Raw genomic sequence first — 21110 nt, 5'->3', positions numbered from 1 at the left:
TCAACTCATTCCAGATTTGATGCTTTATTGTGGTTGAGTTTTTTTCCTTTGTGCATCTAAAAAATCTGTGTTGATGCTTTTTCTTGGAACTATTCAGAATTTGCTCTGAAATAAATGAGTCTGTCTTATTTTCCAGGATGATGAACCACAAGAGGATGCCAAAGAGATCCAGCAGGGGAAGCCTTACCACTGGAGAGACTGGTCCATCATCAGAGGCAGGGACTGTCTCTATATCTGGAGTGATGCAGCTGCTTTGGAGCTTTCCAATGGCAGTAATGGTTGGTTCCGCTTCATCCTTGATGGTAAACTGGCCACCATGTACTCCAGCGGAAGCCCAGAGGGCGGCTCTGACAGCTCAGGTAGGTTTCCTGCAAATAATCTGATCATTCAATGAAAGAACAGAGCTATCTTTGCATCAAATCAATTAAATTGAACAGGATGGCTCCCTGGAACTATAGTAGCAGATGCTTTCTTTCCCTCACTCCTATAGAGAGCAGAAGTGAGTTTCTTGAGAAGCTGCAGCGTGCCAGAAGTCAGGTCAAACCGGTCACAGGCAGCCAGCCCATCCTGTCCACACAGGGCCCCACCAAACTCACTGTGGGAAACTGGTCTCTAACTTGTCTGAAAGAGGGTGAGATTGCCATCCATAATTCAGATGGCCAGCAGGCCACCATCCTGAAAGAGGACCTGCCAGGTTTTGTGTTCGAGTCAAACCGAGGCACTAAGCACTCTTTCACTGCAGAAACCTCTCTAGGTAAGTTTGGAATATTTGTTTAAATGCATCCAGTTTGTCAGTATCTTTCCTCAGTCGCTCAATGATTGGATTGTTTGTTTGTCACAGGGTCCGAGTTTGTTACTGGCTGGACTGGTAAGCGAGGAAGAAAGCTCAAATCCAAATTGGAAAAAACTAAACAAAGGGTAGGATTATGTAGCATTCTTTTTATCCTTTAGAGCTTGACTGACAGACGGGACCATGCATTTTTGAGTCATTCTTACATGATTCTCAGTAATCATTCTAATATGCTGATTGGTTACATTTCTTTACTGTCACTTTTGATCAATTTAATATGTCATTGCTGAACAAAAGAGGAAAAAAAAATCTTTCAAACACCAGTACATTTTATTGTATTGCATGACATTAACTTTCTCTTTCCACCTCTGTCTGTAGGTGAAAACCACGGCCAGAGATCTGTATGACGATCACTTCAAGGCTGTGGAGAGTATGCCGAGAGGTGTGGTGGTCACTCTGAGAAACATCGCCACACAGCTAGAGTCTGCTTGGGAGCTACATACTAACAGACAGGTACAATTAAGCTTAAAACTTAATTTTAGGTCCCATGTAGTTGAGGTCAAAAATACAATAACAGTGAGAGTTTGCTTCTTGTTTCTTCAGTGCATTGAAGGTGAAAACACATGGCGAGACCTCATGAAAACAGCTCTGGAGAATTTAATAGTTGTTCTTAAAGATGAGAACACCATTTCTCCATATGAAATGTGCAGCAGTGGCCTCGTGCAAGCACTTTTTACTGTCCTCAGCAATGTGAGTCAACAGTTTAACTGTTAGGTGTAAACATGTTGTCTGCTTTTATGACCCTTTTACTTATCACGTTTTCCTCACAGAGTGTGGAGCTAGATGTTAAACATGATTGTAAGCCTCTGATGGAAAGAATAAATGTGTTCAAGACTGCATTTACTGAAAATGAAGATGACGAAAGGTAAAGTTTATATTCTGTTACACATAATGGTAGTTGAGCTAGATATGGCATGTAAAAATAATCTCTTACCTACATTTCTGAGTCTCAGCCAGCAGCTTATTTGTCTTGATTTGAACACAATATGAGAATTAGTTTTTTCTTTAGTCTGTTTGTCTTAAATGAAAATTGTGTCTGTCCTCTAGCCGACCAGCAGTTGCCTTAATCCGCAAACTGATCGCAGTTTTGGAGTCAATAGAGCGCCTACCTCTCCACTTGTATGATACACCAGGCTCAACGTATAATTTACAGGTCAGTCTCCATGTTTGGTCATATATTTGAGTTTGGTGCATGTGAAACAGTGACAGTGTCATTATTAATGGTGATATTTCATTAAAACCTTTTTCTGTCATATTAGATACTGACAAGGAGGTTACGCTTCCGTTTGGAGCGTGCTCCAGGTGAAACGGCCCTGATTGACCGAACTGGTAGAATGCTAAAGATGGAGCCGCTGGCCTCTGTTGAGTCCCTGGAGCAGTATCTACTCAAAATGGTAGGAAAGCTTTTTTGTGTTTATTTCTTCTATTATTCCATATTTACTCCAGAAGAGTAAAGAAAAGAACATAACTTTGTCTCATCCCTTTCCTCAGGTGGCCAAGCAGTGGTATGACTTTGACAGGTCTTCATTCATCTTTGTTAGGAAGCTCAGAGAGGGTCAGAGCTTCACCTTCAGGCACCAGCATGACTTTGATGAAAATGGAATTGTGTACTGGATTGGCACCAATGCGAAGTGAGCTGCCTTGTGCTTTTTTGCATGATCATTTAAAAGGATTTAATTGTACTTGTTTATTCTTACACTTCAAAACCCCAACATGACCTATTTAAACAAAACGCTGTGCATAAAGAATCCACTTCTGTTTGACCGCAGGACCGCATATGAATGGGTGAACCCCGCAGCTTATGGATTAGTGGTGGTGACTTCCTCCGAGGGCAGAAACTTGCCCTACGGCCGACTTGAAGACATCCTGAGCAGAGACAGCTCTGCCCTTAATTGTCACACCAACGATGACAAAAACGCATGGTTTGCCATAGATCTTGGTTTATGGGTCATCCCCTCTGCATACACACTTCGCCACGCTCGTGGATATGGTCGGTCCGCCCTCCGGAATTGGGTATTTCAAGTGTCCAAAGATGGTCAGAACTGGATGACTCTCTACACCCATGTGGATGACAGCTCCCTCAATGAGCCGGGGTATGTGTGTTTAACTATTATTTTGGAGTGTGTGGTTATTGCGCTCTGCCTGCTTTGACTTGACCATAGCACTTTCACAGCGCGTTGATCCCAGAAATTTGCTAAAATATTGCCAGAGTGCCTTCTGTGTGAGCGAAAACATGTCTGGGGATTGATCCCGGTAACGATCACGGGTTGAGGACCTACAGAAAATTGCCGGGATCAGTCCTGGAACAAGCCCTGTGTGAACAAGTCAGGAAAATCACTGGCAGTGTGAATGAACCAAAATCAAATGATCCTGGGACAAATCACGGGACACATTATCTGTGTATTTTCTGGAATCTCATTGTTAAGAGACTCGTGTGTAATTTTTGTGCACCTTCTAATATGACTCATTACTGCCTTAGGTCAACAGCCACATGGCCTCTGGATCCATCCAAAGATGAGAAGCAGGGCTGGAGACACATTCGTATTAAACAGATGGGGAAGAATGCCAGCGGACAAACACACTACCTCTCCCTGTCTGGTCTAGAAATCTATGGCACTGTTATTGGTGTGTGCGAGGACCAGCTGGGTAAGTGATATTAATTTCTAATACTACACTGTCTTAATTTAACCCAATTATAATACTTATGCATAGTCAGAAAGCTGTTTGTTGTAAGGATATGTAAAATGTATTGAAGGAGCATGTGTGTGAATAAAGCGAAGTCCCTCCGGGTGAGTTTTCTTTAATTTACTGTCATAAAAATTGATTGTGCAAATGACAGTTCCTCTATCAACTGATGTGTGACATTCCTGCGTGATGATTTGAAGTCGTTTGCGCATTTTGAGACGGAAAGAGAGAGCACGCGCGGTGATTCACTTATGCTGTTTGTAAAATTATGTCCCACAGAAGGTTTTCAAATTACTTTATTTAATGAAGAAATATGAAATGCACCTCACCTTCAGCATAATGATTATCTTACCCGCAACAGAGACTGAGATGTAACAGAAGTAGCTTTGAAGAGTCATCTCTCATCACGACAGTGTTGGATTAAGTAAATGAAATGATCAGGCTAACATATGAGTCATTAAAAGGAAGCTTTTTTAGCAAACATGTCATTTTAATTTGTCTACACTATCACATAAAATTACCTTCCTTAATTGCATGCTATTTAAATTTGCTTTGTCTTTGCTCATTTTTGCAATCAGTTGAGGATTGTTCTGCATTGTCAGGTAAAGCAGTGAAGGAGGCAGAGGCCAACCTGAGACGGCAGCGCCGGCTCTTTCGCTCTCAAGTGATGAAGTACATTGTACCAGGGGCACGGGTGGTACGTGGTATCGACTGGAAATGGAGGGACCAGGATGGCAATCCTGCTGGAGAAGGCACTGTGACTGGAGAGGCTCATAATGGTGAGGACCAATATCACTTTTGTTTTCTTAGTGTTTGCATCCTACCATTGATAGCTTGTATAGGACAGCACAATGTGTAATGCTTATGCCGTAGCAGATTTCTGTACAGCGGTGTTCAAGGTGTCACTGCATCGGACCACTACATGAAAAGTTTTTACTGCCCAGTCGACAATGGAGTTCAGTGGTACTTCAATGTTTAAGGGAAACAAATTGTGAACATCAAGTGCATTTGCATGTTTTGAGGAGCTTTCTGCAGCAAATCCATCACAAGTGAAGGGGGGTGATGGAGTTACCCATTACTGACGTTCACACAGTAAAACAGAACAAAAGTTAAATCACATTGGACTTGTTTTCCCAGCATGCATCAGAGGGGCTGCTTTCAGATCAGCCCTTCTTATTTTCAAGTATCTTCACTAATACTCAACTTGCACTGTTGTTGTAAAGAAAACAACATATGGCTGGGTTGATCTGAAACCAATCTTTCTTCCTGTGTTTACTTATTGATCTGATGCTGTCCTCTTGCTTCTAAGAAAATCTGTTTCACACTCTGAAGTTCAATGATAAGTGTTAGATTACTTCTTTTTGCACTCTGCAACTGTCACTCCATACTTTTTTGTTTTTATTAGTTTGCTATTTTGAAGTGCAACCTTTATCCCTCTCCCCCAGCTTAACAGGTAACATTTTTGATGTCCTACTCGTACTATCTTAAGCATTCACTCTGTTGCGATTGATTCTTTGGGCAGCCATGTTTCAGTGTGTAAAACAGCATTTTTAACCTGTCTCCATCAGTCAAGTCAAGTGCATGTTGATGTCACAATTTGCCAGCTCCGAATGAACTCCATTGCAAGTGTAATTGACACTGACCAAAATGATTCTTCTGTTCTTTTTCTCAAGTGGCTTCGTAGCTTGGCATTTGCTAAATTCTACTGCCTTGTTTTATTTATTTATTTTTATTTGTCATTTTCTGTGCTTCATGTTTCTACCTCACCGCTTCACCTGGACCAGAGTGATTTGGGCTTCTTCTTAGATGATTTCAAATATATTGAATATGAATTAGAGAGATTTTGTAGAGATCTAAAAATCAAATTGACCACATCCGATGATCTTGGTTTATTCTGTTATTTCTGGTCCAGTGTCGAGCAAAAGCTGTTGTCTTTGACTCGCTGCTGTCTTTCTCTGCTCTCTTGCTGGGTCTCACCCGTTCATATCCCCCCTCCCTCCCCCACTTTCCAGGCTGGATTGATGTCACCTGGGATGCCGGTGGCTCAAACTCGTATCGTATGGGTGCGGAAGGGAAGTTTGACCTCAAGCTTGCGCCAGGGTACGACCCTGAGTCAGCGCCGTCACCCAAACCTGTCTCATCCACTGTTGCAGGAACGCCGCAGTCCTGGAGCAGCCTGGTGAAAAATAACTGTCCAGACAAGGGTGGCTCATCCTCCACAGCAGGGGCCAGCTCCTCTAGCCGCAAGGGTAGTAGCAGTTCGGTGTGTAGCGTGGCCAGCAGCAGCGATATAAGCCTCAGCTCCACCCGAGTAGAGCGCAGAGTCGAAAGCCTGTTGGAGCAGGGAATAAGCATCGGAGGAGGGCCCTCGGGGGCGGAGGGTCAAGAACCAATAGTTGTGCTTTCTACAGCTGATGCTGGCTCTGCCTCCAGCACCAGCACACTAACTGCAGACATTGGAAGTGAAAGTGGGGAACGTAAAACACCAGCACCCGATGGCACTTCAAGACAGTCGGCCGAGTCAATGGCTATCTCTATGGGAATCGTGAGTGTGAGCTCACCAGACGTTTCGGAGTCATCTAGTAAGGATGTTGCATCCCAGAGGCCCTTGTGCTCTGCTACCAGTGCACGGCTGTCTGTCAGCTCACTTTTGGCAGCTGGAGCGCCCATGAGCTCCAGTGCCAGTGTCCCCAACCTGTCCTCTCGGGAGGCCAGCCTGATGGAGTCGTTTGTTCGCAGAGCACCTAACATGTCTCGGACCAATGCCACCAACAACATGAACCTGAGCCGAAGCAGCAGTGACAACAACACTAACACACTGGGACGCAATGTGATGAGTACTTCCAGTGAGTATCTTCAGCTCCCCATTTTTCTAACAGCCAATATCAGGTTTAGGTCAGTGGTTCTCAACCTTTCGGACTCCATAGACCTATGTTGTCCACAATAACATTCAAAGGCCCCTAGCCTGAGTTTTGTTCTTTAGAACTGTTTTAATCTATGGGCACTTCTAGTTACTGCAAATTTAGAAATGAACACAATAGTCAAAATGAAAAGGATCCAGTTTCAGGATTTCTGAAGTTTTAGAAATTGAATTATCTTTTTATTCGATGAATTTACTCTCCCAGTAATCTGTCATTTACTGAATAATAATTCTAATAATGTCTAAGGAGTTTCAAGATCTAATTAATTTACCAATCACACTGTTCTCAGAAAAAAATTATAGTTAGAAGTGCACTCTGAAACATGTTAGTAGAGAAAAAGGAAAATAGTAGTATTTCCTGTCTTTTGCAACCATTACTTTGCTATGCCTTAGACTAGATTTGCATTAATAAAATTTCATTTGCTTGTCTGGCCTTTCCAGGATGTTTTATGAACCTTATTTCTCATTATGTAACCGCAACCATTTTGTTGAGAGTTACATCCTCCTCTGGATTATTTAACTGTTCTGTGAATATTAACATGACTCAAATTTTTGCCATGATTTGCGTATTGCAGCCTTTTGAAGCATGTTTAGTTTGTAGAGCGAGCTCTCTGCTTATTTAGTTATTTTTTCTAAACGAATCACCATTTTTATTAATTGATTTTTGTTTGCAGCTTCTCCTCTCATGGGTGCGCAGAGCTTTCCTAACCTTACAACCACTGGTACCACCTCAACTGTCACAATGTCCACCTCCATAGTAACCAGCAGCAATAATGTAGCCACGGCAACTACAGGTTTGTCCGTCGGCCAGTTGCTAAGTAACACGCTGACGACCAGCCTGACTTCTACATCTAGTGAAAGTGACACAGGTCAGGAGGCTGAGTTTTCGCTCTATGGTAGGCCATGTTACATTTATTATTCACTCTCTCTCTTCCCTCATCCGCTGTTGTTGTAGTACACACCCTTTTGTCAGCAGATTTATTTTTTTTGGCAAATTAATCTCTTAATTTAGTTTTTTGTGCTTATTACTAAACTAATTCTCAGTCTTGTTCTCTGAATTCATCTCCTTGATTTATTTTTTGCAATATGAAAGCTGATTATTTTCATTGATATTCTATCACGCAGACTTCCTGGACAGCTGTCGGGCCAATACACTGCTTGCCGAGTTAGATGATGAAGAGGACTTGCCAGAGCCAGATGACGATGATGATGAGAATGAGGATGACAATCAGGAGGAACAGGAGTATGAGGAAGTTCTGGTACGGTCCAGGGTCAACCTTGGTTACCACGTTCATATTCATAGGGTAAAACCTGTTGTAGTTTCAATAATAGTCCAGTGGAAATCCTTTGTTTTTGGTTTTCTTCGTGATCTCCTTTCTGGGTTACCTGAATTTGGTTTTTGTATTTATTTATTTTTTACTTTGGTGAATAATGGTGGATTTATTGGTTAGGAATGTATTTGTTGTTCCTGTTTTATTATTATTAGTTTGTTTGCTCGTTTACTAGCATGTTTCCTCTGTGTAGCATGTTAGGTGAAATATGTGTTGCACGTTTACAAGCGGTTGAGCATTATGTGTAAGAGAGCTATACCATTTTGCTTTTTCAATGGTGGTCTGAAAGGAGGAAGAGGAGTATGAAACCAAAGGGGGTCGTCGCAGGACCTGGGACGATGACTTTGTGCTGAAACGACAGTTTTCTGCTTTAGTACCTGCATTTGATCCTAGACCAGGCCGAACTAATGTCCAGCAAACTACCGACCTGGAAATCCCTCCACCAGGTACTGTTGATGCTTTAGAAAGGGGATTGTTCTTTTTAAAGCATTACAGCATGATTTAGTATTTTTTTCCTTTTCAGTTTAGTTTGAGTAATTTTTGTGACATGCTTTTTTATTTATTTAAAAAAAATTCTATTTAGCTTTAATTTCTTTTTATTTTAGTGTTAGTCATTTTGCTACATTAACGCAAGCAGAAATTAGCAACATTACCTTGGGAGCTAACTGAAGAAAGTTTCCATTTTTTAAATGTATTTTTATTTTATTTCAGCATTGTTTAAATTAATAAACACATGTTTGTAGTTTTTGTTAAGAATGACACTGGTTGGCTGCTGAGTCGAGCACAGCAATCCATTGTGATTTTTACAGTGCAAAAATCATGTTTAATGTGCTCCCAGGTACACCTCGCTCAGAGGTCCAGGAGGAGGTTGAGTGTGCGCCTTCACCCCGTCTGGCTCTCATCCTGAAAGTGGCAGGTCTAGGGACGACGCGAGAAGTAGAACTACCTCTCAACAACTACAAGTGCACCATTTTCTATTATGTCCAAAAGCTTCTCCAGCTCTCATGCAATGGTGCTATTAAACCTGACAAGCTTAGACGCATCTGGGAACCTACATATACGTGAGTCAATCATTTCACAGCTGTTTTTTCTCATCAAATTGTTTCCATTTTATGTAGTGTGTTCTCCTAGACATCTGTTAATAAACGTTGTTGTTGTTGTTTTTTTGTAGGATAATGTATAGAGAACTGAAGGACTCTGATAAAGAAAGAGAGAGTGAAAAGATGGTAATGACACGTTTTTGTCTCTGCTCCACACTATCTCTCTGCCTATCTTCCTTTCATTCATTTACTCACTCTCTCCGGCTCATTCAAATCTTGGCTGTGTTTTTTTCTGTGGCTCCTCCTCAGTAAACTGTCTGTCAGCCGTCACTAATCTTAAAAACAGGAGACTGTGAAATGACTCCCAGTGGTATCTATTGTTAAATGCACGGGCCTCTCTAGTGGTTAAACCTACTGTAATGCATGTGTATTGCGTGAGACTTTACAATCAGGAAAGACCAACATTTGGTTCTTCCTGTTGTAGGGTTGCTGGTCTGTAGAGCATGTGGAACAGTACCTTGGCACAGATGAATTACCAAAGAATGACTTGATAACCTACATGCAGAAGAATGCAGACTCAACTTTCCTGCGCCACTGGAAATTAACCGGCTCTAATAAAAGTATTAGGAAAAACAGAAATTGTTCGCAGCTCATAGCTGCATACAAGGTATAAAATGCCATCGGATGTGCATATATCTATACATACCATCTTTATTTTCCCTTCTCTGTTTTTCAAGTATTTTTCTATTTCTTGCTTGACTGTCACTTGTGTAGCCACCTGTTACTGTCCTTTTGTGAATGTTCTATCCTAAATGGGTGTAAATGTTGTTCCATGAGAGTTTTTAGGGTTCATTGTGGACTTTGTTCTCTATTTGGTTTGATTTTTAACTTTTTGTTGTTGTCTTTGGCCATAAACTATATATTTTTGTAAGAATGCAGTAATTGCATTGGTATAGGTCTGTTGTGATTGTTATAAAAGGGTTGGGAGGAAGAATTCCAAGTAGTTTGTGTTAAAGGTTCATATGGTTTGGCAGGACTTCTGTGAGCATGGCTGCAGATCTTCAGGACTGAGTTCAGGATCGTTGTCCGCCACGCAGAGCTGTGATATTCTGAGTGCTGCACGCGAGCAGGCTCAGGCCAAGGCGGGCTCAGGACAGAGCGCCTGCAGCGTAGAGGACGTACTGCAGCTCTTGCGCATCCTCTTTACTATCGGAGGAGAACCCTCATCCGGCCGCACACTACAGGAAGGTAAGGAGTTTATCTGCACAACATTGTCTTTAATCAGTGATTTTCTCCATTAGTATGCATACAGAAGTCAAATTTCTTTGTGTAGATGTGGAAGAGCTGCAGTTCAATGCATCACCTGAGGAATTCACCAGCAAAAAAATTACAACCAAAATCCTGCAGCAGATCGAGGTAATTTGATGTGTTAATTAAGCATGTTATATACATTGAAGAGACAATACCGTTCAAAGGTTTGGGGACTTTTATTCAGCAAGAATGCTTTAAATTGATCAAAGGTGACCGTAAAGATTTGTAATGTTACAAAATATTTCTGTGTGTTGTCTTTTAGGAACCACTGGCCTTGGCTAGCGGGGCTCTCCCAGATTGGTGTGAACAGTTAACCAGCAAGTGTCCTTTCCTTATACCATTTGAAACCCGGCAGCTTTATTTTACCTGCACTGCATTTGGAGCCTCCAGGTCTGTGATCGTAGTATTGAAAGAGATTTTTACTTCATACAATATTCTAGAATAGTAAATCTGTGAAACAGTTGAGAATTAGCATCTCTCTCTAGGGCAATTGTCTGGCTCCAGAACCGAAGAGAAGCCACTATGGAACGTTCCCGGCCATCCACAACGGTCCGCCGTGATGATCCTGGCGAGTTCCGTGTTGGGCGGCTCAAGCACGAGCGTGTCAAGGTGCCTCGCAGAGAGAGTATGATGGAGTGGGCTGAGAGTGTGATGCAGATACATGCTGACAGAAAGTCTGTACTGGAGGTAAACGCAAAATGTGAAGTTTTTCAGGTTTTCAGTGTGGTTTCAAGCTTTTGCACCTCAGTGTATTGGCTAATATGTTTTCTTATGTCATTTCTGCTGTACATTAAAATTTAGCAAGTTTCAAACTATTAACTAAAATTGGGAGTGTTGATAGTTTAAACATGATTCATTATGTAATTTCTGTAAGTTTCACGTTTCTCATTCTGTATGTTTCTCAATAATGTAAATTTTTCTTTAAATTATATTTAATAATATTTGTATGTAATAAAATCATTCTTCCAGTGGCTCCCTGCTTGAGAACCACTGCTCTATAGCAGTTAAAATCCATTTCAGGGTGTTTGATGAAGACTGATAATGATTGTTATTTTGCACAGGTGGAGTTCCAGGGGGAGGAGGGCACTGGTCTTGGACCCACCCTGGAGTTCTATGCTCTCGTGGCTGCAGAGTTCCAGAGGACTTTCCTTGGAATCTGGCTCTGTGACGACGACTTCCCGGATGATGAGTCACGTCAAGTAAGTATTTAGCCGTTTCACCTTAAGGCACTAGCCCAGATGTGACACATTGTTTTTAATTAGATTATTAACCCTCGGCAAACATGCCTATGCCTTTTGTGGAATTGTTTCCTTATAACTCTGAAAAGAACTTAAATCAATCATTTTTGGGGCACAAATAAGGGCAATACATCATTTGAATCTGTAAAAGGTCTACTTTTATTTGTAAATGCTCATAATAACAAAAAGGTTGCGTTTTCTGCTGTCTCTGTCTCCGTAAACAACTTTCTGAAACGCATCACTAAAATGAACCAAAACTCAGAATGCTTTGGACACATGAGAAATATATATATGTATATATACAGTGGGTACAAAAAGTATTCAGACCCCCTTAAATTTTTCACTCTGTTATATTGCAGCCATTTGCTAATCATTTAAGTTAATTTTGTTTCCTCAATGTACACACAGCACCCCATATTGACAGAAAAATACAGAATTGTTGACATTTTTGCACATTTATTAAAAAAGAAAAACTTAAATATCCCATGGTCCTAAGTATTCAGACCCTTTGCTCAGTATTTAGTAGAAGCAACCTTTTGATCTAATACAGCCATGAGCCTTTTTGGGAAAGATGCAACAATTTTTTCACACCTGGATTTGGGGATCCTCTGCCATTCCTCCTTGCAGATTCTCTCCAGTTCTGTCAGGTTGGATGGTAAACGTTGGTGGACAGTCATTTTCAGGTCTCTCCAGAGATGCTCAATTAGGTTTAAGTCAGGGCTCTGGCTGGGCCATTCAAGAACAGTCATGGAGTTGTTGTGAGGCCACTCCTTCGTTATTTTAGCTGTGTGCTAAGGTGAACCTTCAGCCCAGTCTAAGGTCCTGAGCACTCTGGAGAAGGTTTTCGTCCAGGATATCCCTGTACTTGGCTGCATTCATCTTTCACTCGATTGCAACCAGTCGTCCTTTCCCTGCAGCTGAAAAAAAACCCACAGCATGATGCTTCACTGTTGGGACTGTAATGGACAGCTGATGACCAGCACCTGGTTTTCTCCACACATACTGCTTAGAATTAAGGTCAAAATCATCAGACCAGAGAATCTTATTTCTCACCATCTTGGAGTCCTTCAGGTGTTTTTAAGACACCCATGGTGGAGGGCTGCAGTGATGGTTGACTTTCTACAGCTTTCTCCCACCTCCCGACTGCATCTCTGGAGCTCAGCCACAGTGATCTTTGGGTTCTTCTTTACCTCTCTCACCAAGGCTCTTCTCCCCCGATAGCTCAGTTTGGCCGGACGGTCAGCTCTAGGAAGGGTTCTGGTCGTCCCAAAGTCTTCCATTTAATGATTATGGAGGCCACTGTGCTCTTAGGAGAACCATAAGTGCAGCAGAAATGTTTTTGTAACCTTGGGCAGAAGGATTCTGTCTCTGAGCTCTTCATGCAGTTCCTTTGACCTCATGATTCTCATTTGCTCTGACATACACTGTGAGCTGTAAGTTCTTATACAGACAGGCGGATTCGGACCAGTGTTAATTTCGTTGACGAAGACTATGACGAAAAATATTCGTCAACTAACCTTTTTCACGGACGAAAACTAAATAAAAACTAAATAAAAAGTCAGATATGATGACGAAAAACGTGACGAAATATAACTGACACTTTAGTCAACGAATAAAAATGAGACGAAAATATATGGGCGGGACGAATGGAGAAGAGATCCAATCAGAGCGAATCTTTGAGGGTAGGTTGATCTATGCAGAAGCAGCCGAGCCATTTTAAAAAGCCGCGGCAAATGCAAGCGCCACAGCTAAACAAACGCAGCAGCAGTTACACAGAAAAGAGAACAAAGATGAGTTTGCAGAAATTCGCACAGTTTCGAGGACGTTTTCATAACAGTTAAGTTGTTTACACATGGAACTACACTGCGACCTTTTGAAATGCCATTGCGACCCAAATTTTTATGGGGTCGTAAATGTATCACTGATTATTTTTGTACCTACTTATGTGTAATGCTATGTTTTAATATGAGCATTTATTAAAACAGAAATGTGTAAGAATACGTTTTATAACGTGCTCCAAGCATTCAACACATCAAGTTGGCTTCAGCCCCGCGCTGCGGGAAAGTTGAACTGAGCAGCTGGTTACTCGCGCAACACTGAACCGAGTTCTCCTTCAGGACGTTTGCGTCCTCCTGCACCTGAACGAACAAATACAAATCGCATTTTAAATAAACATAAGAAAAAGAGCGAAAAGTGAAAGAGCTCAATTCAGCAGCGCGGTGTTCAGGGAGCAAGCAGAGCCGCGTCTCAAAGTCTTCTTGCTTTTGTACCGACAACAAATACATACTAAATATGTCGAAATACCCGTCTTGGAAAGTGTGTTCGAAAAGGTCTGTAGTAGTGTCTTCAGTGAAAGTAAAGAGTTGGAAAGAAATCGGATGTGTATCTTTATAACGGATGCATTTGTCTCTTAAAGTGACCGCGCCTAATTTACTAGCTCTGCTGTCAGTGTCTTTAATGTATGAAAATGAAAGTAAATCACTCACTGCTCTTGATTAAATTACTTTGTAGTTTTAACAAGAATTTATCCAAAGTCAATCCAAAAATCAGATAGAATAGATTATATTGTTTTACTAGTGACTAAAAAAAAAAAAAAAAAAAAAATGATTAGGGACCTGAGCATGTTTTGCTTAAGTGTTTCTTTCTTTAATTGCTAATGCAACCTTTTCACACCACAGACTGAACCAAATTAAGCATTGCATCAGACATTATCAAGATGAATTTGTTGTTCTGACACAGTTTAACCCTGAGTTATTGTCATATTTTATTACCAATTTCTAAACTACAGCAGATAAACTGTGATATTGTAAGAAACGTTGAAGGTGTCTGAATACATTTTGGTTTGATTGTGTATTTTATTTTACAGTGAAGACTATGCAGTGCTATTTTAAATGAACAAAAACAAACTTAAAAAATGTAAACTTTGTGTAAATATCACAAATAAAGAAATATAATGAACATACAATACAAATATAATATAGGTGGTTGTCTATTTCAATAATACTGTACTTCATCTTGAAATAATGTCATTTGCATTGCATATCATTCAGGACGAATGCATATCTTTTTCAGAGAGCATGTATATTTTTCATTGAGAGCAGGCCTTATGTTTATTTTATAAATACCATTCCATAACAGACTGATGGAAACATTTAGTCAAGTCAACTAAGTTGACTTTGTTCTACTAAAAAAAAAAACTAGACTAAGACTAAAAGACTTAAGACTGGACTAAGACTAAAACTCTTATGATATTTAGTCGACTAAAACTAGACTAAGACTAAAACATTTCAGATGACTAAAATGTGACTAAAACTAAATGGTGTGTTATTCAAAAGACTAAGACTAAGACTAAATCCGAATTTGCTGTCAAAATTAACACTGATTCGGACAGTGACGTATAGCCTACACTGCGCGTGAGACTTGGAGCTGTTGCAAAAACATTGCCATATGTACTTTTATATTACGTGTACCTAATTTTAGAAAATAATACTAATAGCAATAATACTCAAAATTACTTTATATTGCAGTTATACATACCTCCGCGTCAGCTTTGTGGTTTCATCGATGGTATATAATTATTATAATTTTTTGTAATGCTTTTATGTTCATAATCATTAAATGCTATAAAATAACGTACTGAGAACAAAAATAAACACTCATAAACATGTTCATAATTATTTATATATTATTTTTATTATCTTGACACTCGCTCAAGCAGCGTTTTGAGCTCAAATGGTTGTAGAGCGTCCTCAGGCGACTGTTAATTTTACATCAGAATACACTACCTGTTATTAACAAAAAAATTATGAAAAAACGGTTTCGTTTTCAGGGCAGGTTATGGACGTGTAATATGAGGGACATGTGAACGGCGACTGAGCTTCCTTTGAGTCAGAACCACGATCATGGAAGAGAAAACAGGCAGACAGCACTGGAAGCAGCTAAATGAATAGAAATGATGATTCTGTTTAAGCTGTTTTTAAATGAAAACACATTAAGGACATTAGTCCTGGGAACTTCAGCAGTGAAGAAAGGTCTCGTCTATCTCCTGAAAAAGCAGACATTTTTTGCTGAGTGATTTAAAGATCTTGAATATGTAGCAGTGAGCCTCACATCACTGAAAACTATTTGATCAGATTTATGTCGATTACTTTTTTTTTCCTTTGTGCAGTGGCTCGTAAGAGTCTTGAGTCTGTTAAAACCTCAAAAAATAAAAAAAAAAAAAAAAAAAAAAAAAGGTTGTGTGTAATGCAAGTATTTTGAGGTAATGTACTCTTGTTCAAATGGATTTCATAAAATTGGTTTCAACAAAAAATACGTTCATGAACTGATATCGAATTTCGATATCTAAATTTTTTCTAACGATACCCAGCCCTACTCAAAAACACAAACATGTACATTCATGTTGCCTACATATTATTGTAGCACAGTTTGTGCTGAATACAGTGTAATCAGACTTTAGGCATATGTTTTCTTTAGATGTATATTTTGAAGATACTGGAAAAAAGCACAAATGTCACAACTTTTCCAGGGCCCCAAAATCTCCCCTGACCTCAGAGGGTTAACAAACTTTTTCAATTTTTCAATTTTTTTTTTTTTATCAGGTGGATCTGGGCGGAGGCTTGAAACCACCAGGCTATTATGTGCAGCGTTCCTGTGGCCTTTTCCCTGCTCCCTTTCCTCAAGACAGTGACGAACTGGAGCGTATCAGCAAGCTTTTCCTGTTCCTTGGCATCTTTTTGGCCAAATGCGTCCAGGACAACCGTCTCGTGGACCTGCCCATATCCCAGCCTTTCTTCAAGCTGCTCTGTATGGGTGACATCAAAAGCAACATGAGTAAGCTACTTCATCAACCTCGTGGCGAGTCGGACTGCCACTTCTCTGAGATCCAGTCCGAAGCCTCCACCGAGGAGGGTCAAGACACATACTCGGTGGGTAGCTTTGATGAAGACTCCAAGTCCGAGTTCATCCTTGACCCACCCAAGCCCAAGCCACCAGCTTGGTATCACGGCATCTTGACCTGGGAGGACTTTGAACTGGTGAATCCTCACAGAGCACAGTTCCTGAAAGAGCTGAAGACACTGTCTGTGAAGCGCAGGCAGATCCTGGGCAGTAAGAGTCTGTCAGAGGACGAGAAGAACACACGGCTGCAGGATCTCATGCTGAGGAACCCTATGGGCTCCGGCCCACCACTTTGTATAGAAGATCTAGGGTGAGAGATAAATATCACTTTGTATATTAGTCAAAGAAAATTAGACAACAAATAGTTTACAGTCTCCTTGTAATATATGTTATGCAGTCTCCTTGTTGTACATTTACTTTTGTAAAACCAGGTAATATACATTATCACAAGCCAATAACCTAAACCAAACCTTGACCGTACAGGAAATGCATGTTATTAAAATTACTCAGTACTTAATTGTGGTGTTATGCTGTAACAAGGACAGATTTAAAAGTATAACATAAATGTAGATTGAGATGTTCCATGAATGGTACTTCCTTGGTTTTTGCAGGGAGTTTTAATTACAGACATTACTCATCTAATGTCTTATTTTTGTTATTAGATTAAATTTCCAGTTCTGTCCATCATCCAAAGTACACGGTTTCTCATCAGTAGACTTGAAGCCCAATGGAGAGGATGAGGTATGTTATATCTTGTTCGGACACACCATCTAGTGTCCTGTTGTATAAAATCCTGATAATGCAGCCATTCAAAACAACCTGCCATACATTACAATTAAAAAATAATTCAAAGAATAAAAAGTTAATAGAAAGTTGTTTTAAATAGTAATGTATAGTTATTTTTGATCAAATAAATGCAGCTTTGTGAGAATTAAGACGTGGAAAAAAAAATATTACTGACCTTTTTACGGATTTGGGGTGTATGATGAAGATATGAATGCTAATAATTCTACTGTCCTCTCATCAGATGGTCACGGTGGAAAACGCAGAGGAGTACGTAGAGCTCATGTTTGACTTCTGCATGCACACAGGAATCCAGAAGCAAATGGAAGCCTTTAGAGGTATGGCAGGATTGGCATGCCCTGTACTCATGTAACTAGGCTGTACATCAGTTTATTTTTACATTATTCTTTAGTTACAAGTATGCTGCTAAATGTAAAATGTATACAGATACTTCTTTAGTTTTGTGTGTGTGTGTGTGTGTGTGTGTGTGTGTGTGTGTTTGATCTGTTCTAATTGCAGCTGTATTTGTTTTGCTCCAGATGGCTTTAACAGGGTGTTTCCTATGGAGAAACTCAGCTCATTTAGTCATAAAGAAGTGCAGATGATCTTGTGTGGCAACCAGTCTCCATCCTGGACCGCTGAAGACATTGTTAACTACACAGAACCTAAACTTGGCTACACGCGGGACAGGTAGACACTACTGTTATTTCTACATTTTATGATGCTGGCTATAATGGCTGAATAATACGGTACATGTAAATGTCTTTGAAATAAAGCTTTCTAAAAGATGTCCAATAAATTAATTAACTTGCTTGGCCACATTCCATACAGTATGTATCATGCTGATTATTTAATTGTATTTCAGTCCTGGTTTCTTGCGCTTTGTTCGAGTGCTGTGTGGAATGTCATCAGATGAGAGGAAAGCCTTCCTCCAATTCACCACAGGCTGCTCGACCCTGCCCCCTGGTGGACTGGCCAACCTTCATCCACGTCTCACAATAGTCCGGAAGGTATGCAAGCATGCAATTTAATAAAATATTTAATGCTAAAACCCTGCCATTAAGATAACTTAAGAACTAAGAGTCTCCCTTCATACCTGCTGTTGTCTTTTCTCCTCTAGGTTGATGCTGCAGATGCCAGCTATCCTTCAGTTAACACATGTGTGCATTACTTGAAGTTGCCGGAATATTCCTCTGAAGAGATCATGAGAGAGCGCCTCCTCGCTGCCACTATGGAGAAGGGCTTCCACCTCAACTGAGCATGCTCTCCCTACATCATTGACCAACTCCCATACTGGTGAAGCCCGTTGTGTTTTGTTGCAGAAAATAAAGCTGTGCTCTGATGAAATCCTTTTTTTCCTAAGCACCTCACATGTACCCAAATAAACCGGAAAAACAGTCCCATTGCCGCTCCACTAGCTCTTGAACCTCCACTGACTGCTCCACAAGGCCTTTCCCAGGTCACTCTAACCGCTTTAAGGGCTTGAGCCGCTGGCAGCCAGGGTAGTCTCTCCTCAACTACAGCGTTTACTTTTTCAGACCCAGATATGACCATCTGCAGCGCCAGACCCTGGACACAAGCACACCTGCTTCAGTAGAGTTAACTATAGAGTGTTTGGGCATTTCCTTAACCGGTTTTAAGTTTTACTAGTGCCTGCATTGTTGAAATATTAGGATTTTTTTTTCCTTTTCATTTGTTTTACTTAATCTGTCTGCATACAATCATGCACATGCTTTTCCTTTTTTGCTTCTGTTACTGTGAGTGTTTTCAACTGTTCGTTGCCCTGCTAAAGGATCAAAGTCCCCGAGTGCATTTGTGTAATTTTACAATAAAGCTATAGATACAGAAACACTGGTTCTGTGTGCAAGGCACATTTAAAGAAAAAAAGAAAAAAAGACAGAGCAAAAAGCAAGCTGTGCTTTCCCTTGTATTTTTCTTTGTATATTATAAACATTTATTTAACTCAAGTTGCAGTTTGCAGTAAACCAATATTTTCAAATGTGTATGCTCCAAAAATAATCATTAAAATGTTTGCAAAGTATCAACACTATTTTGTTTGATTTTTTTTCCAGCTGATGATAAACTGACACAAATGTTTCTGTTCCTAAATGTGATTCACTTTCATACTTTTTTAGAGGAACTTTTAGACATCCTTGACAATGCATTGGGGGATATTACAGATCACATCAAAATTATGTTAAAAAACGATTTTATGGAAGACTGACCCTAAAGTTAGACTTTTATTTCTATTTGTAACATTGGATCAGCTTTCAGCCATCTTGTCCAGGGCCAGTAGTAGTGCCAGTATCCAGTTCTGGTTTGTCTGCACAATGTGTCCATTCAGGATCATTTCATCAAGTGTAATGTGCACTTTATCTAAATTGAACATGATCTTATTGTGCATTAAGGAATGAAATCCTCATTTAAATACACCTGTATCATTAAAGAAATAATCATAGACGAGATTGGTCAACAATACTTGATGTGAAATTCCACTTATAAAGGATACACCCAGCTCACTCTGTCCCCCCCCAAAAAAGGAAAACCTAAATCAATTGTAAGTGAACATAAAACATTTAATATATGTCTTTACTCAAAGTTGTAATACTGCTTAATTAAAATGTCAATACACACCACACGACTGAAATACTTGTCTAACACCTCGACGAAGTTGTGCACGAGTTCATAGACTCAGGGCCCTATTTTAACGATCTGAAACGCAAGTGTCAAAGCGCAAAGCGCAAGTAACTTTGTGGGCGGGTCTCGGCGCTGTTGCTATTTTCCCGGCGGGATAAATGGCTCTTGCGCCCGGCGCAAAACTAAAATGGGTTGGTCTGAAGTAGCTTCATTATTCATAGGTGTGGTTTGGGCGTAACGTGAAATAAACCAATCAGAGCGTCATCCAACATTCCCTTTAAAAGCAGGTGCGCAAGTTCCATTATGGATTGCTATTATTATGGCGTATTTACCAGGCGCACGCCAGGAGAGGTTCACAGCCGAGGAGACTGATGTTCTTGTAAGAGCAGTGAAAGACAGAGAAGTTGTGTTGTATGGGGATGGGAGAAACCCACCCAAAATAGCGTCGGTTAAACAGGCGTGGGAGGAAATAGCCAAAATTGTTTCATCGATTTTTTTTCCTGGTTCTTGACGGACAAATCAATTTGTCAGATGTCCTTATATACATATATGACCTCAAACAGGTCTGATCCTTAATTACTACAATTAGCCTGAATAATTTGTAAGCTAGATGTATGCCTATTTTTTCACATCTTCATGGCACACCACAATGATTTCCGTCATCTCATGTGTTAATATTTTTTTAGTGTAACAATTTATGATTTGCAAAAATAACTGTTGCATCTGTGTAGATTACATGAGCAAAGTGTATGCGCCGTTGTGCACGCTATACATTATGGTCAAGCATGCGCCCTTAAAATAGCATAATGAACAACGCGCAACGCGCCACTGACTTTAGACTAGGTTTTTTCTGGTCAGTGGCGCAATTGTATAATGGAACAGCAAAATAGCACCAGGGATCGTTTGCGCCAGAACACGCCTCCTTTTTTGCGCTGAACCGCCCAGGGAGCGCAAGTTCATTCACTAGTTTAGCGACGTGCTTCTGTGGAGGGAAAAGCGCGCTTTGCGCGGGTGCAAAATAGGAATGACACATGCGTCGGTGTACAAAGTCAATTGCGCTGGGTGCAAGATAGGGCCCTCAGAGTTCATTCTGTGTGAAAGAGGGCAGAGGACATAAATCAGATTTTGAAAACTACCATTTCCCAGTGAATATACCAGTAATTACAACATTTCACCAATAATACAGCTAACCTCATTTTCAGTGATGCCAACAACAATAAAAAGAGTTCAGCCGCAGATTTGAATTCTGAACAGTCAAGTTTGAAGATTTTTTTAAACAACTACAGATTTAAAGTCTACAAGGTGGGAGTACATACTTGTATATGTAAATTATATGTGTAGATGCATGGATATGTGTCACACAGCAATGCTTGCATAATGTGTACACTTTATGTTTCTGTTGTTTATCAATATATC

At 40.3% G+C, this 21110-nt stretch overlaps 1 protein-coding gene across 7 annotated transcripts in view; it reads left to right on the top strand.

Moving 5' to 3' along the window:
• The window catches only part of LOC113098443 (E3 ubiquitin-protein ligase HECTD1-like), a 28471-nt gene extending 9364 nt beyond the window's left edge, over window positions 1-19107 (top strand). For 2 of the 7 annotated variants that reach the window (XM_026263518.1, XM_026263519.1), the window contains 30 exons: window positions 137-359; window positions 491-754; window positions 842-918; window positions 1169-1303; window positions 1394-1540; window positions 1621-1715; window positions 1898-2003; window positions 2110-2244; window positions 2342-2481; window positions 2620-2943; window positions 3330-3496; window positions 4138-4314; window positions 5548-6381; window positions 7130-7351; window positions 7581-7759; window positions 8076-8232; window positions 8625-8847; window positions 8958-9012; window positions 9311-9493; window positions 9861-10074; window positions 10160-10242; window positions 10400-10527; window positions 10623-10824; window positions 11199-11336; window positions 15977-16584; window positions 16937-17015; window positions 17302-17395; window positions 17597-17747; window positions 17923-18067; window positions 18178-19107. In XM_026263518.1, the coding sequence (XP_026119303.1) occupies window positions 137-359; window positions 491-754; window positions 842-918; window positions 1169-1303; window positions 1394-1540; window positions 1621-1715; window positions 1898-2003; window positions 2110-2244; window positions 2342-2481; window positions 2620-2943; window positions 3330-3496; window positions 4138-4314; window positions 5548-6381; window positions 7130-7351; window positions 7581-7759; window positions 8076-8232; window positions 8625-8847; window positions 8958-9012; window positions 9311-9493; window positions 9861-10074; window positions 10160-10242; window positions 10400-10527; window positions 10623-10824; window positions 11199-11336; window positions 15977-16584; window positions 16937-17015; window positions 17302-17395; window positions 17597-17747; window positions 17923-18067; window positions 18178-18315 (5823 nt within the window). In that variant the 3' untranslated portion in view covers window positions 18316-19107. The remainder of the gene's footprint in view (window positions 1-136; window positions 360-490; window positions 755-841; window positions 919-1168; window positions 1304-1393; window positions 1541-1620; window positions 1716-1897; window positions 2004-2109; window positions 2245-2341; window positions 2482-2619; window positions 2944-3329; window positions 3497-4137; window positions 4315-5547; window positions 6382-7129; window positions 7352-7580; window positions 7760-8075; window positions 8233-8624; window positions 8848-8957; window positions 9013-9310; window positions 9494-9860; window positions 10075-10159; window positions 10243-10399; window positions 10528-10622; window positions 10825-11198; window positions 11337-15976; window positions 16585-16936; window positions 17016-17301; window positions 17396-17596; window positions 17748-17922; window positions 18068-18177) is intronic. The other 5 variants (XM_026263522.1, XM_026263521.1, XM_026263520.1 and 2 more) reach the window with 5 other exon arrangements.
• The last annotated feature ends 2003 nt before the right edge of the window (window positions 19108-21110 follow it).

Source organism: Carassius auratus, unplaced genomic scaffold, assembly GCF_003368295.1.
Source record: "Carassius auratus strain Wakin unplaced genomic scaffold, ASM336829v1 scaf_tig00216558, whole genome shotgun sequence".
Lineage (NCBI taxonomy): Eukaryota > Metazoa > Chordata > Actinopteri > Cypriniformes > Cyprinidae > Carassius > Carassius auratus.
This window is presented reverse-complemented; position numbering and strand designations above follow the sequence as displayed.